At 40.1% G+C, this 23520-nt stretch overlaps 1 protein-coding gene and 2 pseudogenes across 1 annotated transcript in view; 1 reads left to right on the top strand and 2 right to left on the bottom strand.

The window, feature by feature from the left end:
- The window catches only part of thsd7ba (thrombospondin, type I, domain containing 7Ba), a 484701-nt gene that overhangs the window by 117041 nt on the left and 344140 nt on the right, over positions 1 to 23520 (top strand). Inside the window, exon 3 of the mRNA XM_088352325.1 lies at positions 12645 to 12820. Coding sequence (XP_088208451.1) covers positions 12661 to 12820 — 160 coding nt within the window. The 5' untranslated portion in view covers positions 12645 to 12660. The remainder of the gene's footprint in view (positions 1 to 12644; positions 12821 to 23520) is intronic.
- LOC148352580 (U2 spliceosomal RNA) lies at positions 7598 to 7757 on the bottom strand (annotated as a pseudogene).
- LOC148352579 (U2 spliceosomal RNA) lies at positions 10602 to 10692 on the bottom strand (annotated as a pseudogene).

Below are 23520 nucleotides of genomic sequence, written 5' to 3'. Positions count from 1 at the left end.
GAACATTGCCGATGACCCATGCTGTTAAGGGATCCGTGAACCGTGAATATTCTACAATCTGTTTTGAACAGTCTTTTATTCAATCAATTTGAAAAGTGGAATTTTGTTCTTGATTTGAGTCGCAACCTGTAATCAGGCTACAACGGTCGGTCCAGCAGTCGGACCATTTTTGACAAAAAAAAGATACATTAACCATTTCAAAGCTGAATAAAACCGATTTCAATTATTTTGACACCTCGCATGAAGAACCCCAGAAAAAAATCCCGATCGAGTGCCAATTTTACCCATAATTAAAAACTAAAGTACTCACTTAGTGTAAGTCTTAATTAGCAGCAACTTCGATACTGTCACGTTACATGGCGTGAACAAGAAAAAATGAAAGCTGATAATTAAAACCAAGGTTGTTATCCCACCTTCACGATGAGACACCCATCTGCCACCGATTTATTAAATATAAATATATTATGCGCTTTATTTTGTGAATATATATATATGTAACCGCGGTGTACCTGTCCCACCAAATATCCACATTCACGCTGGACTGGATGATGAGGTTTTTATTACAGTTTCTGCAAATGAAATGAGTCACAACATTAGCTTCTCTGCTGGCTTTGATCTCTTTGATCTCGTTGGCAGCTTGCTTTGTAGACTGCCCAAAGCAAATCAAAGAGATTTATTTTCAATTCACATAAAAAACATTTTAGAATATCACAATACATTTTTACATTCATTTTAACAAGATACTTTTAACAAGAGATTTTTTTAACGTTTACAATGAATTCAACATATTTTTCTTTAGTCTGAATTTTAACCAACATCATCCTTTTTATATATATGAGAATATAGAAATAATAACAATAATGCGTATAAAAACGGGTTCAATTTACCTGCAAATGAAATGAGTCACAACATTAGCTTCTCTGCTGGCTTTGATCTCTATAAGGGGAATTAACATTTTAGCACAAGAGAAACAAAACCAAAATAAATCCAAACAGCTTGACAACATCAATCACATTACTGTGCATGTTGAGACATTTGTCAGCTCTGGTTATAATGTTTAAAATTAACTTCTTTTGTGGAGCACCAAAAGATGTGTCTTACCGTTGGCAGCTCGCCAGCAGGTGGCACTGTTGGACTCATCATTGCAGGACACTTACCAAAAACTATACACATATTTCAGCAGGAATTTCAATAAAACAAAAATTATTAATACACCCGTTACACACACACACATATATATATATATATATATATATATATATATATATATATATATAATATGTATGTATGTCTTTTTTTTATATAATTGCATATAATTACTCTCCCTCCTTTCTTCCCTTGGGTTTTTAAGCACCACTTGCATCCGTGCATGCAAGCAGAGGCTAATTTAAAATTAGTCTCTTTAATTGACAATGATGTGGGAGTTCTGCTTTAGAACAAACCATTTTCATTTTTCATTCACAAGTGCCAGACAAAACACCACTTTTCTGTCACTTTAGTAGTCCCAATTTTGTGAGTCAATGTTTAAATCATTCAAATGCCATAACCTATATAAGTGCCAAAATGTAAAACTATTGTTTTCTTGTTTTATTAAAAAATATCTATATTATAAAGGGTTTGGCACTGCTTCTAATGAGTATTAAGCCCCTGGGAATGATTTTAGCATGAGAAGTCACCTGTAGATGGCAGGAGTGGCTTTGATCAGATCTTTGTACACACATCGAGGAAACCCCTATTCCTAGTGTTACCTCGTGAATGAGTGTGTTTAGGTACCCCTTAAGCCGAGTAGGTATAGTGAAGCAGTACGGTGAGAGTCACGAAATATAGACAAACAGGTGGGTAACTCTTCAACAGAGCTTTTCCCTTTCAAAAAAAAAGACAAATTGCCATCGACATTGTCTGGTCAGAGAGGGATGACGTTTCGTGCATAATCGAGTGCTCGAGGAAATGCAATTGTTGTGGTGAACAAAATCATGTGATCACCTTACCACAAACATTGAGCATCGCCTAGTTCTTGCAAAGTTCATGCATCGTTTATGGATTGTTCCTGCAAAAATGCCTTTTTCTAATAAAAACATCGTTTAGATATTGGAGGAATCACGAATGCAAAAAATACACCCTTTCACAAAAAGCAGTTTTTATTTGGAGGTATTTCAAAGAACAGCAATGTTTAACTGTTGTTTACCAAACACTGATAAAAGCTTAAAAAAACATATTTTCTAATGATATATCCAATGTCTTTTAGCAAATATGTGTGGTTAATACATTGTTTGTTAAAATAATTGGATTAAAGAGCCGAGTTTATTCATTTCAAAACCGTCTCGCTTGAATAGAACGCAAAACACAAATAAGGAAATAAAACAAAACAACACTTGAAGTTGAGAACTTAAACTGGCACCATTTGGATGGACAACAGCATTGGCTTTCACTAATACCAAAATCTAGCAACCACCAGATGTTTAATTTCTGCTTTGATGAAGATGATGACATAGTCTTTGGTTCCTCGGCTGTAGAGCGATGAACCCTGGTAGGCTCGAGAGCTGGTCCGGAGGAGGACCACCGGATGCAGAGTGTTGAAGGAGAGGTTGACTGCTGGTGGCCTGAGGTTTCTCTGAGGTCACTGGCTTTGTCCCCTGGTTTGGCCGCTAGCTTAATCAAGCTTGGCTGCTGACATAGCAAGGTTCTCTGGCTGCTTGTTGAGCTGAGACTTGGTCAGGACCACCTAGGTCTGCATTGGTCCAGTTCCTCCTAGGACATGCCCTCAAAATTCAGACTGCCCTTGCGAGGTGAGACATGTACCAGCTCTCTGTTCTGGTCTCCTGGGAGGGGCAGAGCCCCTGTGTTGGAGTGGTCACGGCAACCTTTGATGTGCAAATGCAAATTAACACCCACAAGTATCAGTCAGATAACATCTATGTGATGGACTTAAAATACAGTATTTACTTCACATGTCTTGACATCATTTTCTGACATTGTAAATCGAAATTTTGACCAAACGTTGAATACTCTACAGTCTAAATAGCTTCAAAATGAAATGTTGTGTAGGCCTTCAAAAATTTAACCAACATCATCCTTTTTATACATATGAGAAAATAGAAATAATAACAATGATGAGTATAAAAACGGGTACAATTTACATGCAAATGAAATGAGTCACAACATTAGCTCCTCTGCTGGCTTTGATCTCTATAAGGGGAATTAATATTTTAGCACAACAGAAACAAAACGAAAATAAATCCAAACAGCTTGACAATAAAAATTAGTCAAAATGTCCAAAAAAATGGTTGGTACCAGCTGTCCCAATTGGAGAAAAGCGTCTGGCATTAAATGAGTTAAGAATGATAACATTAGTTTAACATAAATGTTTATATTAAGCCACTGTTAATAGTATAGTTAAAGTAATTAGAAAATCATGCTTCAGTTCCTTTATCTGTTTTTGTTGTTTTTACTCCAACCCCTTGGCAGACTTTAAAAGGGTCGTTGATTTTCTTCCACTCCATAACAACTCAGAAACCTTTTTTTTTTATCTTTGCTATAGACACAAGAAAATGCAGTAATACAAGAAAAAGCAAGCATATCAGGAGAGTTTGAGGGGAAAGATCACAGCTTCCGAAGCGCATTCCCAGTTGCTCAGTCTGACATTTGATATAGTCTTTGAAGCAAACACATCAAAACTATTTCATGGAGGAAGCTCTGTTTGGCGCGGGTTTTCTCGTGACAGCTTGAATTCCAACACCGTTTTCAAGGCAAAATTCAAGCACTTTAAGGACAAAAGCATTAAAAGAAGAAATCCGGTGTGACTCGTGTATTTTGCAGGGCTACAAATATATACTAGGTACTATGATTTATAGGCAGCACGGCGGCGCAGTGGTTAGCGCGTGTTCTGGGCACAGTTCTGAAGTCGTGGGAACCTCCTGCTTGGGTTCAAATCCAGCTACCGGCCTTACTGTGCGGAGTTTGTATGTTCTCCCCGTGCTTGCGTGGGTTTCCTCCGGGCACTCCGGTTTCCTCCCACATTTCAAAAACATGCATTTCAGGTGAATTGAATTGGCCCTGCGATTGGCTGGCAACCAGTTCAGGGTGTCCCCTGCCCACTGCCCAATGATTGCTGGGATGGGCTCCAGCACCCCCGCGACCCTACTGAGGATAAGCGGTGCAGCTGATGAGATGAGATGAGATGAGACTATGATTTACATATGGAATTTTAAACCTTGCGTGTGTATTGAAGACATATGATTTTTAGATGTTGAGTAGTTGTTTTTGAGACATTTTTTTTCCCCATATAAGCAGGGTTACTTTAACTGGATTACTTTCAATGACTTTTGGATGACTCCAATACCAAATATGCTAATAAAAGACAAAAGAAACTAAAAATGAATAAAAGGACTAAATTTTGTGCAGGCTTGGGGAGTAACGGAACACATGGAACGGCAAAAATGATGTTGGCAAGCTGTTTGGATTTATTTTCATTTTGTTTCTGTCACATTTTATGTTAGTTTTGCCGGAGATCAAAGCCAGGAGAGAAAGCTTACCACGTGTTGTGAGTCATCATTTTATTCATATTTACTTTCTTTTGTCTTTTATTAGCATATTTGGTATTGGAGTAATCCAAAAGTCATTTAAAGTAATCCAGTTAAAGTAACTCTACCCAACCCTGCACTCTACACCTAGAAAGAACGGTGACCAGATGATAAAGGTGCTGTATCTAAGTTAGATCAGGAGGCTTCTCCTGCTACTGATAAATATGGGAAGCAGAACTAAATGTCTCATGTGGGGGAGCAACAGGGTTGGGTAGGGTTACTTTAACTTGATTACTTTCAATTACTTTTGGATGACTCCAATACCAAATATGCTAATAAAAGACAAAATAAACAAAATAGGAATAAAATGACTCAATTTTGTGCAGGCTCGGGGAGTAACAGAATACATGGAACGGCAAAAATGATGTTGGCAAGCTGTTTGGATTTATTTTCATTTTGTTCCTGTGGCATTTTATGTTAGTTTTGCCGGAGATCAAAGAGATCAAAGCCAGGAGAGAAAGCTTACCACGTGTTGTGAGTCATCATTTTATTCATATGTAGTTTATTTTGTCTTTATTAGCATATTGGAGTCATCCAAGTGTTGGGTACAATTACAGTTATATGTTGCGAACATTTTCAGTTGCAGGAAGTTCTTCACATTACAATTTACCACTGGGAAACACTACCTTCCTTTCAAGCATGGCCCTCAATAAATGTATATAATTGATAATAGTACTTTCTTTACAAAACAATTTATCTTATTTTGGGGATATTTTCTTACTCTTACCTGAAAAATAAGTTAACTTTAACAAAAAAAGGGAAAAGCTTTTATTTTAAAATAGTTAAATTATTTCCTTAATTTTACTAAAAATTAAAATGTAGTAATGTTTTTTTAAAATTAACTGTTTTTTTTTATTGGATAGAAAACCAGAACAAATATTTAACATGTTAGATAATAGCAAAATATTCTGATAATGGCATTAGATTTTTTTTTTTTTTTTCCAGTGAACAATGTTCAAGCACTACGGTGGTCTAATCAAAGGAAATTGCAGTGCACAGTGTAACCATGATAGGAAAAAAGCTATTATCAAGTCAAGTCAAGTCATTTTTATTTGTATAGCCCTTCATCACAAAGAGTCTCAAAGGGCTGCACAGGTTATTGCACAGACCATTATTACACCATCCCCGGATCTGGAAACAACATGAGGGCAAGGAAAAACTCAAAAACCTCAACATGAGGAAAATGAAGAAACCTTGAGAAGGGACCGCACATGGGGTATCCCCCTTTCAGGATTACCAGGCGAAGGATGTTGCTAATAATACAGAAAGTGAATGAGTTTGGCCTTACTCCATTTAAAGAAGAAACCCAAAAACCCAAATACAACAAAATCAAGTTTGAGGAGGAATACAGTACAATTAAAAGCTAAGCTAATCAGACAGGTAATTATAAAAACATGCCTTCATTTTTTGAAGTGCTCGAATTAGCTGAAATATTTCTCTATTTCGGGGATGAAACAGAGAACAATACCCCCACTCGAGGGAAATCCCGGAAAACATTTGTCACATCCGATAGAACAATCCCATCGGGTGACTCCAAGGGATTGTTGATTGCTCAGAACCTCTTTCCTCCCCATTCATTTTAATAAATACATTTAAACGTCCATTACCAGGAACACCTGCAAGGGGGGGGTCGGTGGAGCATTGCTCGTCTGTCTTTATATGATAGATCCAAGATGCATACGCCAAATTCGGCGAGTGAGCCACAAACAAGCACCGCAGGAGACAGGCGGGCAGATTGCGTTCCATCAGATCACTGACTAGCTAACAGGAGGCACTGCAGCATAAGAGAAAGACTGCTTTATGTCTGGAGATTGGCCCGGTTTCATCGACCCAGATATTTAGCAGTGGAAAGCTTTTCTTTTCACAGATTTTCCATGATAGGCTGTTTTCCACCTGGATACAGGCGCACGGCCGAAGCCCATGCTTGAACATTTCAGATTCAGTTTCTTTGAATGTACAGATATAAATAAAATGTTGTATTGAGTTGGAGTATTGAAGTACTAATAATATACTAAATAATTATAGCTATGTATAGTATTGTACAGTAGTGCAAAGAGTGCAAGAGGAGCAGCTAACCAGATGTGCAAAATGGGCAGTCAGGTAAACAAGTCACTATACAATGTCAGTGCTTCAAGAAATAGCAAGGTTTTGATTCATCCTGTATACCAGGGGTGTCAAACTCATTTTAACCCGGGGGCCACACGATAGAACAAACATTCTGTGACGGGCCGGACTGGTAGATTAAAGAGAAAGAAAAAGAGATAAAGAGATAAGAGAAAGAAGGAGGGAAAAGGAGAGAGGGCGGGACAAAGAAAAAAAAAGAGAGAGAGGGCGTGAGAAACAAAAGATAAAAAGTCTTGAGAGAGGGGGAAAAAGGGAGAGGAAGAAAGAAATCCAAAGAGAAATAGAAAAACAGAAGGAGAGAGAAAAGAAAAGAAAGCGCGAAGGGTATGAAAAGAGAAAAATGGAAGTTAGAGCAAAATAGGTTAAGACAGACAGAGACACAGAGAGACAGAGAGAGAGACAGAGACAGAGAGAGAGAGAGACACACAGAGACAGAGACAAGAACACGTACACAGTGTCTATGTGAGAGGCACCTAGCTTTGGCAACATCAAGTTGACATATTCAATCCCTTAGCGGGCCTGATCTGTCCCGCGTGCCGCCTGTTGAAGGAATATTCGGAGCAGACTGACATGCGGATATACCGTAAATTCCGGACCATAAAGTGCACCTGATTATAAGCTGCACCCACCACATTTCGGCAGGAAAACCGATTTTGTACATACACAAGCCGCGCCTGTATATTAGCCGCATGCGCCCGCATTACAAAAATGCAACACAAACACAAAATGGGGTTTTGGGGTTTTTAAGGGTTATTGTTCTATCTTCGTTATTCATTATCCATTATCCGTTATCGGTCAGTTCATTATATGCTACAAAGCCTAGGAGCCGGGACACTTACTCTCAGCCAAAAGGCCAAGCTAAGGTCCTAGCCCTAAATCCTTGTTGCGATCATTGCGAATGCACCGTTCCCGGAGGTACTGCAATACCGGGCCGATGCGTGGAGTGGACAGAGCAAGCTCATATTCCATCTCCGAAATGCAAAAATCAAAGAGGCCAAGCTAAGGACCTAGCATCAAAAGGCCAAGCAAGGCCAAGAAGGCCAAGCTAAGGACCTAGCATCAAGGCCAAGCTAGGCCAAGCTAAGGTCCTGGCATGAACCCATAACCGACACAGTCCAAAAATCACATCCGGCAAAATGAATGGAAAATGATACCGGTAGTTGAGGTTTGATGCAGACCTGCAGAGTCCAGGTGCCCGTTGAAAGTAATCGCAGGAAAAAAGTGTATATCTCCAAAGATAAGGGTGGGAAAAATATATAGCCACTATTGTCGGCCACGTCCACAAACACGTCTCACCTTTACTCCACTTCCCGTCAGCCCGTGTTTGCCACGCCCCTTCTTTCTCATTTGCTCCTGCAAAACATATCAGAATAAGTTTCTAAAAAAAATACATTACAAAAATATACAGTTGCAAATACATATTATACATGGTTAAACATATTTACAAAGAAAGACGGTACACCGAGAGAGTTTTCAAAGCTTTAATAATAATATTATAACTTTCATCCCAAACCGTGCCTGTGAAGGGTAGCAAAACGCTACTAGCAACACGCTTCAAAAAAGAAATGTACCGTACTTGTAATAATCACAGTAAACGATCCTCATCTTCCTCCTTATAACCGAGGTCATCAAAGTAGTCTACCCCAGTACGGGAAAGAGACTATGTCAAATCGACGTGGTCCCACGCTCCCTTACTCAAAAACACGCAAGCAACACGCTCGCAAAGTAAAAGTTACGAGCAGTAGCACTGTTTCCCTCTTTAACGGACTGCTCGATTGCATTTAGCTTGAAAGCTACGTCAAGTGCCTTTCTTTTTGCAATCTGCATGATGAGGATATGTCTACGCTAATTTAATTTGTGCACAAGCTAAGAAGTTGCAGTCTTCCTCGGCGCATATATTCCACCGGTCTAAATCTTACCTTTTGTACTCGAGCGCCGCTGGCGGCCGTTAGAAAAATGACATAAATTGGCCGCATCGCTGAATAAGCCGCTGGGTTGAACGTTTGGGAAAAAAAGTAGCGGCTTATAGTCCGGAAATTACGGTAATTTGGGTGTTAGATCTGCTGTACAAAGTCTTGATACTTGTTTGCTGCCTCCTTGTCCACAATTCCATATTATCTCGCCCAGAGAGGTAACTATAGCAGGGAGACAAAGAAATGGCACTTTACACCTTCCACTTTCATTTGAACAGCCAATAACATAACAAACTGTTAAACATGGTGGTGACAGCATCACGCTCCGGGGTTGCTTTTGCATCAGACTGTGTTTGTTGGACCCATCCAGTATGGCCGACTGTCTACATATGGGTATGCACGTAACATCACACAAGAACTATGAATGTATATTGTTTACACCGTTTTTGATAGCTAAAAACATGCGTTAATAAAATCTCTTAATTTATCCTCTGCTTTATTTTCCAAGTCTTACAAAACACAAAATCATAAAAAATGTTTTGTTATGTTTGTTTACATCCATTTTCAAGGCATACATGGCTGACTTCATCATGTCGCTTTAAATGCAAAGACAAATTAAAGATTCTGTCATAACGGCATCTGGAAACTCACATCAGGGCAACGCGCCATCTGCAGTCTCGCAGACTGCTCATTAAATATAAATTAAGCTTCTCGATTTTGTTTCTTCCTTCGGTATTTTGTTGTATTTAGCCACGCTGTACGTAGATCTTGATGGGATGCATATTACACATATGTTTGTCTACACTACTCATCTATTTAGTTGGGCATAACTGAACTTAGAACCGAGTTTTTTAAGAAGAAACATCATTTTGTTTCATTAAGACAATGAAATGAAATGATATGCATTTATATAGCGCTTTTCAAGTCAATGACTTCCCAAAGCGCTTTACAGTGTGCTTCACATTTCCCAATAGCGGCCGTGCAGCCATGTAAGGCGCTAACCTGCTTATTGAGGGTATTAGGGGTTCAGTGTCTTACCCAAGGACACTTCGACATGTAACACGGATGAGCCGGGATTCGAACTGGGATCCCTTGATCCCAAGACGAGCGCTCTACCTCCTGAGCTACTGCCGCCCCAAAATTGTATGCATACATGTACTATCTATACATATACATACCGTAACTTCCGGACTATAGAGTGCACCTGATTATAAGCCGCAACCACCACATTTTAAGAGGATAACCGCTTTTGTACTTACACAAGCCGCACCTGTATATAAGCCGCACGCGCCCACATTGAAACATGTTATACAATCACAAAATTAATCCAAACCCGACTTTGAGTCCCTCGATTTTAACTGAATACAATAACGTTTGGGAAAAAAAGTAGCGGCTTATAGTCCGGAATTTACGGTATATATTGTTGTTTTGTCTTGTAAAGAAGAGGGGCATCGTCTGCCATGGGAGATTATTTTTAAGGGAAAACTAAAATGTACCATATAAACTCGTATGTATGATTCTTGGGAAAAACAAAAATTAATTTCTTAGCTTTGAGGTTGGAGCCTTGGAGGACCCAATACTTTTAGTAGGCAGCATATATATATATATATATATATATATATATATATATATGTATACCGTAAATTCCAAACTATAGAGCGCACCCGATTATAAGCCGCACCACATTTTAAGAGGAAAACCGATTTTGTACATATGCAAGCCGCACCTGTATATAAGCCGCATGCGCCCACATTTAAACATGTAACACAAACACAAAATTAACCCAAACCTGACTTCAAGTCCCGCGATTGAAACTAAATGGGGTTTTTAAGGGTTATTGTTCTATCTTCGTTATTCATTATCCATTATCCGTTATCGGTCAGTTCATAATACACTACAAAGCCTCGGAGCCGGGACACTTACTCTCAGCCAAAAGGCCAAGCTAAGGTCCTAGCCCTAAAGCCTTGCTGCGATCATTGCGAATGCACCGTTCCCGGAGGTACTGCAATACCGGGCCGATGCGTGGAGTGGACAGAGCAAGCTCTTATTCCATCTCCGGATTGCAAAAATCAAGTACTCAGTTCAATAACCACAGCCGTCCTTCACGAAAGTCCACAGTCGAAAAATCACAGCCGGCAAAATGAACGGAAAATGATACCGGTACTTAAGGTTTGATGCAGACCTGCAGAGTCCAGGTCCCGTTGAAAGTAATCCAAGGAAAAAAGTGTATATTTCCAAAGGTAAGGGTGGGAAAAATATATCAGATGAACACAATTACTCACGCAACTCCTTTTTCTTTAACCAACGTTTTACCCCCTCTTCTTTCCTTGTCTGTCCCTCACCTTTAGCGGTCCCCACTTAAACTCGGCACCCCGCGTTTGTTCCGCCCCTCATTTTTCGTTCACCCGTGCAAAACATATCAGAATAAGTGTCTAAAATAAATACAAATAAATACATTACAAAAATATACAGTTGCAAATACATATTATACATGGGTTACACATATTTACAAAGAAAGACGGTACACCGAGGGAGTTTTCAAAGCTTTAATAATAATAATATAGCTTTGACAGGCCAGTTATTGGTAGCAACACTCGAGCGCTGCTGGCGGCCGTTAGAAAAATTACATAAATTGGCCGCATCACTGAATAAGCCGCAGGGTTGAAAGTTAGGGGAAAAAGTAGGGGCCCTATAGTCCAGAATTTACGGTAGATCGTTCTAGATAGCGTTGTATGACCTATAGGCATACACAGCTGAGTTGGGACCATCCGTGCATAGGACTACCATGCATAAATCTGACCATTATGGAGAGTGGCAATAAGAAAACTCTTTGTGAAGAACACCAAATAAAAAGCCGCTTGGCATTTGTAAGAAGCCACTCGGGATGTGCTCTGGACCAAAATTGAATTTTTTTTTAGCTGAATGCAAAACATTACGGTTGGGGTAAGAGTAACACTTCACATCACCCTGAAAAAAAAAAACTGTTAAACATGGTGGTGACAGCATCATGCTCTGGGGTTGTTTTGTTTAGCAGAGACTGCGGAAATTGTTAGAGTTGATGTGGGGATGAATGGAGCCAAATACAGAGCGATTCTGGCAAAAAATCTGTTGGAGTATGTCTGAGAATGGGGTTCAGGTTCACCTTCAACAGGAAAACAACCCTGCATCATACCTTAATTACGGGTATCATTTGCTATTTGTGGTGTCAAATGTTGTTCTGAATTTGTATACTATCTATGAAGTTACTATTGTGGCTTTTATCGTCACATGTTGACACATCTAGGTTCTCACAAGTTTCACATTTACGGGGTGCCTTTTTGTGGATCTTACAGCGTGGTCCGGGTTGAACTTGTGATTGTGTCGCAAGTTTACTGCGGGCGCCCGCGGCTCATACATGGGTGCGGCTTGTATAAGTTCAAAAGCGCCAAATCACTCAAAAAGTGGTGGGTGCGGCTTATAGACAGGTCCTCTCTATAGTCCGGAATTTACGGTAGGTTGCCAGCTCAATAACTCAAACTTAGGATATACCCATCCTGGCTAACTGCCACTCCTGTAATCCTGCTAATAACAAATTACTGTTGTTTTTTTCTTAAATATCATCAAGACATTGTGTGTTTTATGGATTACATTCTAATGGCGTATCTTCCTGTGAAACACAATTGAAGGCCTTTCAATCCAGGACTAATCCCTCTTAACACTATTAGGACAGGAATCCATGCATTAGCCAAGAGCCATAAATAATCAGCTATAAAAAGGCACACATCCTTTTCTATTACACTATGATTTAAGTCCTAACACCTTCCCACTAGTGCTGTACATCGGAAGGCCTTGACTAATTATTTATGGTGGTTTTTAACAAAGGACGGGTGGGTGATTTGTCAAACCCCTATGTCGGGATTCATGAATCAACGGTGTAAAAACTATCGGAGGATAAGGGTTCGGCAGACGTTCCACATATCTGCCGTTACAACTTGTTTACTTAAAAATGATGTATAGTGCTGATGCCTTTTTGGTCTTATCCCCACAGGAGTAAGAGAGCAGCAATGGGCTGGATTATGAATTTAAAGGATGACTTTGGGGTCTTTGCCTGGGCAAGAGGAGCGGGGAACTGTCTTTGTTTCTTCGTTCTCTGGTCGTTCCTGCTCGTCCACGTCGGATGTGATATCGTGCTTCACATGGGTCATCAGTTCTCGTGGAAAACAGGTAATGGATTTAGGTTTCATTATTAGGACGCTTGCTTAAAGTGGTTTTGATATCCAGCACTGGTTCTCTACTGGTATGACTTCAGACCAATGTTCCCTCTAAGCTGCGCACCTCCCGCACATTCTTAGTGCACAAGAAAATCTATCCAGCGCAGTTTTTCGCGAACCGGCTTCTTCGGCTCGGCTCACTAAAAGGAACTGGCTCTCTCGGGTCCAAAACGGCTCCTTCGGTTGTTTTTGCTTCTTTCATCCCTATATGACCAAATATTATGTAAAATTATGCACAAAATGACTTAAAGGAAGGGGGAATAGAACAAAAAAAGAAAAAAATACCAACATGAAAAAGGATTGAAAAGCTGAGAAAATAAGAAACAAAAGGAAAGAAAAAAGAAGGAAAAATTCAGAAAAAAAGCCGGAAAAAAGAAAAGAAAGAAACAAAGGAAAAACAGTAAATATAGAACAAAAAAAATAACAGCTAGGAAAAAATAAACACAATGAGATTTTTTTTAAAGGAATTAAAAAAAAAAATGGAAAAAAATGGAAAAAAGGAAAAAAAGTTTGTGTTGCATTCAAATCATTTCCAATTATACCATGTCAATCTTGTTGCCAACATTGTACTTCCACTAAAAAATGTGATTAAACACAGTTGTGTATCGTGCAATCGACTAATTAAGCCCCCCAAAAAGTTAGTATTATGCGACAAAAGATACCAGGAAAAAAAAGTAATGGAAATCTTGTGAAAGAATTGTTGTAAAAACAAACGACGTTTGTAGGCCGTACAACCTTTGCAATAATGCATTAGTCAATTCATTCAAAAGTGAAAAAATGTTTTGCATTGCCGCAAACTCAGCAAAATGTAACTTGATGTCAAGTTTTGGACATGTTTAATAATGACTCAGTTGCCACACTTGGGATTGCTGTTGCTCACTGTTGTTTCAAGCGTTGCTCACCGACTTTGTGTGAACGCTCAGACCCCTGGAAAATTACAGGGAAGATTGCTTCAGACCCAACATTCCAACCTCATGACAAGCTGCGACCCCCCCTAAAAAAATCCACTTCTCAAATTCATCCAATGAAAGGATTGTGTAGTTTAAAACAGAGATAGTAAAATATATTCACCTTTGTTTTCTCCAAAACAATCTGACCACCAAAACTAAAATGACTTTAACTACATGTAGGGTACTGCCCTGCTACCATTTCCCCTAACCTTTTCCAAAACACCCACAATTCGTTTACAAGACCCTTTCTTTTTCCCTCAAAGGGGACACAAGAGCATACACAACAGGTTCCACGGACAAATATTCAGATTCATATTCAGATTCAGATTTACCTTATTGTCATTCTTGTACACGTGTATACAGAACGAAATGTCGATACATCTGACCCGCACAGTTTCCTTGAATGTACAGATATAAATAAAATGTTGTATTGAGTTGGAGTATTGAAGTACTAATAATATACTAAATAATTATAGCTATGTATAGTATTATACAGTAGTGCAAAGAGTGCAAGAGGAGCAGCTAACCAGATGTGCAAAATGGGCAGTCAGGTTGTAAAGTTGGCCGTTTTGGATGTACATCTCTCAGAATTCAGTCTAATAAAAATAAATTGTTTTTATATTCCTAAATATAAAAACAATCTTTCTCACACACACACACACATAAAGTAACGTTTCAATAACGAGTGTAATTACATCTTTTGTGCGTTTATCAATATTATATTCTTTTATTGTGAAGTCGTGCTCATGTGTGTACTGTTTTCACTGACGTATAATAAACCACGCCCACCGTTTGGGTTCTCTTTCCTTTTTTCAACTAACATGAGAGCCTCGTGAGTACCTTGCAGCTGCTATCACGATGTAGTTTTTAACAATATATGTATTTTATCTGTGTAAATACAGCCACCAAAGAGACTTAATAATGACTATCTTCGACTCAGGTAAACAAGTCACTATACAATAACAATAACACTGGAGTACGATAGTGCAGAGGAGAACAGATGTGCAAAGGAGTGGCTAGGTATAAGAGAACTGCCAGTAGTGCAAAAAAAAACAAACAAACAAAAAAAAACAGATGTACAGATTAGCAGCTGTGTAGGCTTACTATGTGTGTGATTGACCATTTAACGGCCAGGGGGACAAAGCTGTTGCAGAACCTGGTGGTCCTGCACCGCACACTGCAGTACCTCTTCCCAGAGGCTAGCAGAGTGAACTGTCCATGGTGTATTCATTCACAGGAAGTGACCAGACTCTCCAGCTGTATAATAGTTTTGAACCCCTAGACTGTTCAATCAATGGATGAATAATTTGCACATGACTCACGTTTCAAGATAGGGGTTTATTTTTTTTGCCGATTATCAACAATTATCTGAAATGGTATATGGTGGATGTCACAATTGCATCCATACATTTATAGTGTAAGTCCATGCTTCTGAGCACACCTTGTAAAGCAATGGAGCGCACATTTGTAACGAGAGCATACTAGCATGGTACTTTGTTGATTTTGGTGAGTGTCAACAATGAAATAATCTATTAATGTCAAAAGTTAAATGCAGAAACAATGTCTACCGGGCACCAGTTCATTTTTATCTATTCTTTTAGGCTTAAATTATCATGTTGCCTTATCGTCTGTGGCTACTATGGCTCCGGGAGCAATACAGGTTATTCCTTTCTGTTGGTAATTTAGCTCTTCATTTGGATTTTAGAATTTTGAACGGGATTTTGTCGTTTTAGTACATTGTTATATTGTTCTTTTTTTTTCAAAAAAATACAAATAAAAAACGTAAAATGTGTTTACAATGTATTTCTTTCTGTTTTGGGTGACAGTGTTGTTTTTTTAATAATAGAAATATGATGTAGAGGGTGATTTCACAGTCACGGTTTTCTTTTACAACAAAATGAAAATGGTGAAAGTAAGAAAAGGAGTGTTTCCATACAGTCCAGAAGCTAACGCAATCCCCAGAAAAATTAAAAGGGAAAAATTTAATCGAGCACATCTAATAATTTCATATACTTGCAAACGCAACAAAAGAAGACAGAGGCTTCAATGACGCTTTCAGCCATAAGATGGCGTCAGCAAATACAATACAGTGGAACCTCGGTTCTCGACCATAATCCGTTCCATTTCTTTGTACGAAAACCGATTTGTACGATCACCGAAGCCGTTTTTTTCCCATTAAAAGTAATGTACAATTGTTTTAATCCGTTCCAACACCCTGAATGTTTATCTTGAATATTTAACGTAAAGCTAACCCAGGCTAATCGTACGTTCGAGTTAGCGTAATCTTCCGTACGAAAGATTACGCTAACATGAACGTGTACAACTAAAAAAATCAGGTCGTTTACACGTCATTTAGCACCGGGTCTCCACAACAAGTGGTGAGCGGTTAAAGGATAAAGAAAAGAATTATGAATAGGATTTCTTAGGTCTGCAGAAGCCATGCTTTATTCCCTCGAAAGAAGGGAAACTCGCACACCTTCTTCATATTTTGCTATTATTTCTTTCTTAAACGCAATAGTTGTATGCACTACTCCTCTTTTTTCACCTGTTGCAACTTTGCTGCTTGCACCAACCTTCTTCCGAGGCATAATTAGGGGTTAGAACACTCCCTTCACCGCTTTTGAAAAACGAAAACAGAAGAGGAGTGCGCGTTGCCGTGACAACAGTTCTTCAAGAGGGTTGGGGGCAATCTACACTCGTACGCCGCTCTGCGTCGCCCCTAGCGTACCGGTGTTCGAAGCAAGAATTCCTCTAAATTTTTGGTCGAGAACTGATTTGTTCGAACTGAGAGGCCTTCGAAAACCGAGGTTCCACTGTATTTGGAAGTTACGAACATGACCCTTAAAGTGACATGAACATTCTGCAATATACGCATAAATCCGCAGAACCAATTAAAATTAAATAAACTGTTTGAAAATCTCACTACGATACGGCGAACGAACGGGGCATGGTTAACTATAGCACATATTGTTGTTTAAAGCAGCACTAGCCAAGATAAACCAGTTGCTCTTTTGTAATTATTGTAATAGCTGGTAATTTTTCTGAAAGTTCTGCGCCTATTTTCATGAAATTGTTATAGGCTTCTTCTACCTGGAGCGTAAGTGCCTCAGCATGCTCATTACAACAGCTCATCATCACAACGTCGGCACAGAAATAACATCTGTCTTAGTGCTTACATGCTGGGTTGGAACTGTTTGACTAATTCCCATTTGGAAAGTGAACAATTCCACTAACGCAGCTCCACTAATGACTTTACTGTTAAGTTTTGCTGGTGATCATGGACCCATGTGGGGGAGGCAGGAACTGGAGGTAGGGGTGCTCAAAGCAAGGCCAATATTTATCAACAAAACCAGGACCAAAGTAACAAACAAACTCGTGGGCACAACTCTTAACAAAATGACAAAGCAAGAAACCAGGACCAATAATAACCAAACCCGACAAAGCCCAAGTCAGAAACACAGACCAAAACTGGGAATTTTAACTGTGAAGATAAAAGTAACAAAGAAACCAATAACGAGCACAAACAACCCTCTGTGTCGTATGTCAAAGTGTCCTTGGGCAAGACACTGAATCCCCAATGCCCCAATAGCAGGTAGTTGCTTTGCATGGCCGACGCTGCTATCGGTTAGTTAGTGTGTAAAAGGGAAAAGTGTGAAGCACATTGTAAAGCGCTTTGGGAGTTCTTCATTGACTTGAAGAGTGCGATATAAATGCAGACCATTCCATTCCATTCATGGGGGTGGAAAAGAAAATGACAGTGAAAACCAGGATGACAATGACAAAATAATTGAAAATGACCTGTTGACGTGTAATGTTCAAAATGTCCTTTTAAAGGGTTCTGGATAATTGGGCCCAAATGTGTGATGATTAAACACAAATATGCCCAGTTCAAACCCTTGTTGGGGCTCTCAAGCCCTGACGGTTAAATTTTTGCGGATTTCCTGGAGGGATCGATTGTATTTTATGTTTTGATTTACGATTATCAAAACGATTATCATGATTTACAGTGTCCTCTAACTGCTGAATTGTCATTCACGATGTCAGATACAACCTTCGATCTACCAGCAACATTTTCTGAAGGGTGGGCATATTTATCTCATCTCACCTCATTAGCTGTGCCGCTTATCCTTATTAGGGTCGCGGGGGGGCTGGAGCCCATCCCAGCAATCATCTAGCAGTGGGCAGGGGACACCCTGAACTGGTTGCCAGCCAATCGCAGGGCACACGGGGACAGACAACTCACTCGCTCAGTCACACCTAGGGACAATTTGGACCGGCCAATTAACCTGACATGCATGTTTTTGGAATGTGGGAGGAAACCGGAGTGCCCGGAGGAAACCCACGGGGAGAACATACAAACTCCGCACAGTAAGGCCGGTAGCTGGATTTGAACCCACGCAGGGTGTTCCCACGACCTCAGAACTGTGCCGCACACGTGCTAACCACTGCGCCGCCGTGCTGCCCGGGCATATTTATATGTACCTAAAAAGTATATCATTACAGTTATGGCAGCTCATCTGAAGCACAGAGTATGAGGACCATGGATTTATCATAATGGAGATATTCTCCCTCCCGTATATTTTCAATCCAGGTCAATTTTACAACTATAAAATAAAATACTGAAATCAAGGAGTTGTATATTCTTATATGCAAGCATTCGGATGTGTGCCACCACGAGCGAATGGTTGGCAGAGAGTGGGGAGGGGCACGTTGCTTATACTGGAACAACAAACCAACTGGGTAAACGTGAGCACAAAATTTACAGTAAAAGTTGCTGTTTTTTTGTCCTTTTATTTGTAAAATATACTCTTATAAATGTCAGTGTTCCCCCCAAAAAAGACGGATTATGTCCCACATGACAGTCTCAGCTAGCTGGACAAATGAAACCGAAAATTCAGTCGCAAAACAGCTTGCGGAAGAAATAGTAGCTTTCCCTGACAAAAGACCCCCTACCCCCCATTGCTTGGTGATTAGTGTGCTGGCTGCACACTTTGTGTCTGGGTAATGACACTGCCTCTGTGATAAAGAGGCTGATTAATTTCACTTGAAAGAAAGCATGTTCAAAAGAGACCGAATCAAGGGGTATCTGGGTGGTGGGTGGGGGGTTTACACCTGTTGGTGAGTAACTGTTGGCTTTGGCATGACTGTAAAGACAATCTTGAATCAGAAAATGCTTTACAAAAATGGTGTCACTGTCAGGAAGGGATCAATGCGGAACTTTCAAAACCAGGGTGTGCCCGAGGCACCTACCCATGGATTTAGAGTTCACTAAACTGGAAATGATCAGAATTGGGATTCTGAGGAAACATTGAGAAGGTTGGTGTGGGGTCCAAATGTGGGTAAACCCCGTGTGGCCGGTCATCAGATATAAAAGGAAATTCAGGCAGAGACAATGTACATTTTCGTTCCGCTGCAGCGGGGGAGAATCTCGGAGAAACACAGGGGATGTGTTCTCGGCTCCTCAATCGTCCTTCTCCTCCTCCTTCCCCTCCGCAGCCGGCTTTATTTAGTACAAGTATGGTGGACTTTAGACTGACACATCGTTGGGTGGACTTTAGACTGACACATCATTGGGTAGTCATGAGACTAAAACAGCAAAAGATATATGGACAGTGAATATTAGGGGAATGTTCAGAGAAATACACAATATATATATATATATATATATATATATATATATATATATATATATATATAGACTCCACATTGGTAACGGAGTTTGGAAGAGTATGTGATAGGCGTAAGTTATGTGTCAATGTTGGGAAGAGTAAGGTGATGAAGTGTTCACGTGATGGAGTGGACATGACGTTAGAAATCAGGTTGCATGGACAGGTGCTGGAAGAAGTTGAAAGCTTTAGGTACTTGGGTTGTGATGTGGCTGCAGTTGGTGGAATGGAGTGTGAGGTATTGCACAGAGAGAATCAAGGAAGCAAGGTTTTGGGTGCTCTGAGGAGAGTGATAAACAACAAGAGTATGAGTATGGATGTTAAGAGGGGACTGTATGAGTGTGATTGTGCCGACTGTGTTGTATGGTGCAGAGACTTGGAGCCTGAACGCAGATTTAAGAAGACAGTTGAATATTTTTAAGATGAAGTGTTTGGGGACTATGTTAGGAGTGACAAGATTGGATAGACTGAAAAATGAAATTGTGAGAGACAGAACTGGAGTAGTCATGGAACTGAGCAAGCGTGTTGATAAGAGAGTACTCGGTTGGTTTGGACACATGGAGAGGATGGCTGAGGAGCGAATGTTGAAGAGGATCTACAGAGCAGAAGTCAATGGAAGGAGACCAAGAGGAAGGCTGCGATTGCGACTGCGATAGTGGGATTGTGGACGCGTTCTTAAGGATGGGCTGGACAACCGTATGATGCGGCAAGGGTAAACCAGTAAAAGCTGTCGGGCCCTGCTGTTGAACAAAAGAGTGTGTTTTGTCACCCTGACCCGAGTGTCCCATTTCATCTGGAGGGACGAAAGCATGACCAACTTGGGTGCCGAGGTGCCTAACTTGTTTGGATGTTTGGGCAATTGGGTTGGCCATGGTCCAAACATTTTTGTATGTTTTTTTTTAATGCTATTTATTTCCCTTCTATTTTCTTTGTTATTGTATGTGTGTGTCTTGCTGTCGATCACCCCTCTTGAGGGATATGACCAAGGTAGATAGATAGATAGATAGTGTTTTTTTTTTTTTGCTTATTCGATAAACCCTATTGTCAATCATTTGATTTAGGATTAAAATCTAAAGTGGATTGCTGTGTGTATTTAAATTATTATATGAAAAATACATTTGGTAGATTCTTAGATTGGTGCACATAAAATTAAATGTTGCGAATAATAAATGGTTCATCAACCGATATAGACTACCTGTCATTGAATAAAAGTACAAATAAAACGGGGTAGTAAACAGAGATTACCGTAAATTCCGGAGTATAGAGCGAACCTGATTATAAGCCGCACCCACCACATTTTAAGAGGAAAACTGATTTTGTACTTACACAAGCCGCACCTGTCACGAGGCGTGGTGGAGTGGAAGGGGTGACCGGACCAGAACGGAGGCAGGAGGCAGGAACTGAGAGAACTCAATTGCGTGACGATCCATAAGTTTTATTTAACAAAATAAAAGTCCAAAACTCCGGGACAAGACAAATAAAAACATTCTTACACTCAGAACAGAACGGTACAGAGTTCCTCCGGCACGAACTGAACAGGACAGGGCATAACAGACGGAAAATGTGTAAAACTAAAACAGGACAAGGCATAGCAGACCGGGGAATGTGTAATGAGCCAGCGCCCGCCAAACCCACAACCCAGCCTTAAGTAGCAGACCAGCAATCAGCTGATCTGCTACAGCTTGAGTTCGGGGGCGCGGCAGTCTGGTCGCCACGGCGACCGTGACAGCACCTGTATATAAGCCGCATGCGCCCACATTAAAAAAATGTAACACAAACACAAAATTAACCCAAACCCGACTTTAAGTTCCGTGATTGCAACTGAATGTCCTTCATAAAAGTACACAGTCCAAAAATCACAGCCGGCAAAATAACCAGAAAATGATACCGGTACTTAAGGTTTGATGCTGACCTGCAGAGTCCGGGTCCCGTTGAGATTAGTCCAAGGAAAATAGTGTATATTTCCAAAGGTAAGGGTGGGAAAAATATATATCCACTATTGTCTGCCGCTTCCACAAACACTCACCTTTACCGGTCCCCACTTCCAGTCACCCCGCATTTGTTTGCCCCTTCTTTTTTATTCGCCCGTGCAAAACATATCAGAATAACTGTCTGAAGTAAATACATTACAAAAATATACAGTTGCAAATACATATTATACATGGTTACACATATTTACAAAGAAAGACGGTACACCGAGAGTTTTCAAAGCTTTAATAATAATAATAATAATACAACTTTCCTCCCAAACGGTGCCTGTGACAGGGCAGTTATTGGTAGCAACACGCCAAGAAGTTGCAGTCTTCCTCGGCGCATATATTCCACCGGTCTAAATCTTACCTTTTGTACTCGAGCGCTGCTGGCGGGCGTTAGAAAAATTACATAAATTGGCCATATCACTGAATAAGCCGCAGGGTTGAACGTTTGGGAAAAAAATAGCGGCTTATAGTCCGGAATTTACGGTAACTAAAATTAAAATGTGTCATTCAACACCATAAGCCAAGTAAGAGTATTTTACTATAATTTAAGTTAAATGCTGTCTATAGTATTGTCCATTGTTCATTAAATGACCAGCTTTTTTCAAATTATTTAAAACTCTAGTGTTTCCTTTTTTAATTTGACCTCTAATAAAACCTAGAACTGTCAGGACCAGAACGGAAACAGGACCCACTTGCGTTACGTTTCTCTCAGTTTTATTGGAAGAAAGGGAAGGGTTGCCCCCACGATCCGATGATGGCAGATCGCTCCGAACGCAGAAGTGGGACTCCCGTGGCGAGCGATGACTGTGTCGGGGACAGAAAACGGGTCAGTAACCGGGACAGGAGAGCAAAATCGTGGTCGGAGTGGGAAGCGAGTCGTAAGCCAGGAAAGGAGCGTAGACGTGGTCAGGGAAAAAAAAGTCGAAAGCCGGACGGGAGAATAGACGTGGCCCGGATCAAAAACCGGTTGAAGCCAGGGTACAGACAGGAGCATAACCAGGCTGGAGTCAGGGTCGAAAAAAAAAAGCTTGCCTAGTCTAAACTGAGGTTCGCAGACGGACTGATAACAGGGGGCAGGTAGGAGTGGGTTTGAATAGGGACAGAGAGCCAATCAGATTCCGAGGCAGTTGGTGCCAAAGGTGCGGGCACAGGTGATGCATATCGGTAATCATGACAAGAACAGGTAAAACAGCTTTTCTTACCTCTGCCTAAAAGCATAAATTCAAATAACTGTCTGGAAGAGATCAAAAGCTGAACTTTAACAATTCCATCCATCCATTTTTGCACAGCTTATCCTCAGTAGGGTCGCGGGGGTCCTGGAGCCTATCGCAAATTACTTCTGGCAGTGGGCAGGGGACACCCTGAACCAGCCAATCACAGACCTTAACAATGTAAACTTATGTTAATTCATATGACATAGTTCAAAAGTTACACATGAACAAATATATAATTAAAAGACAAGCAGTTTCTTTCTTTCTCTGTGTGTTAAAAACCAGCATGCTCAACTTTTGTCTACGTTGAACCTTTTTATTATTCTGGACAGAAAGACATAATCATAAATATAAATCATTTTTCAAAACCCTCCCCAAAAACATAAAATAAAATAATGAACTTCTGGAAATGTGTTCCAAAGATCAGTTTTTTTTTGCCATCAACCGAAAATATGTTTTTAAAGGAAAAGTGTGTATTATTTCATGCAAAAAAAAATAAATAATTAAAATGGTGCAGTTTGGTCACTTTGAGCCTCTGTTGATGGTATCCTTCCTTATGCACTCATTTTTAGTTGCATGATACATTACTGCAACATCAAGTACCGTAAAATCTGGACTATAGAGTGCACCTGATTATAAGCCGCATAACCTGTATGTAAACCGCATGCGCCCACATTACAACATGTAACACAATCACAAAAGTAACCCAATCCCGACTTTAAGTCCCTTGATTATAAATGAATATAAAGTACACAGTCCAAAATCCACAGCCGGCAAAATGAACGGAAATTGATACCGGTACTTAAGGTTTGATGCAGACCTGCAGAGTCCAGGTGCTGTTGAAAGT

Source organism: Urocampus carinirostris, chromosome 14 (assembly GCF_059441175.1).
Source record: "Urocampus carinirostris isolate Australia breed hairy pipefish chromosome 14, RoL_Ucar_1.0, whole genome shotgun sequence".
Classification (NCBI taxonomy): domain Eukaryota; kingdom Metazoa; phylum Chordata; class Actinopteri; order Syngnathiformes; family Syngnathidae; genus Urocampus; species Urocampus carinirostris.
This window is presented reverse-complemented; position numbering and strand designations above follow the sequence as displayed.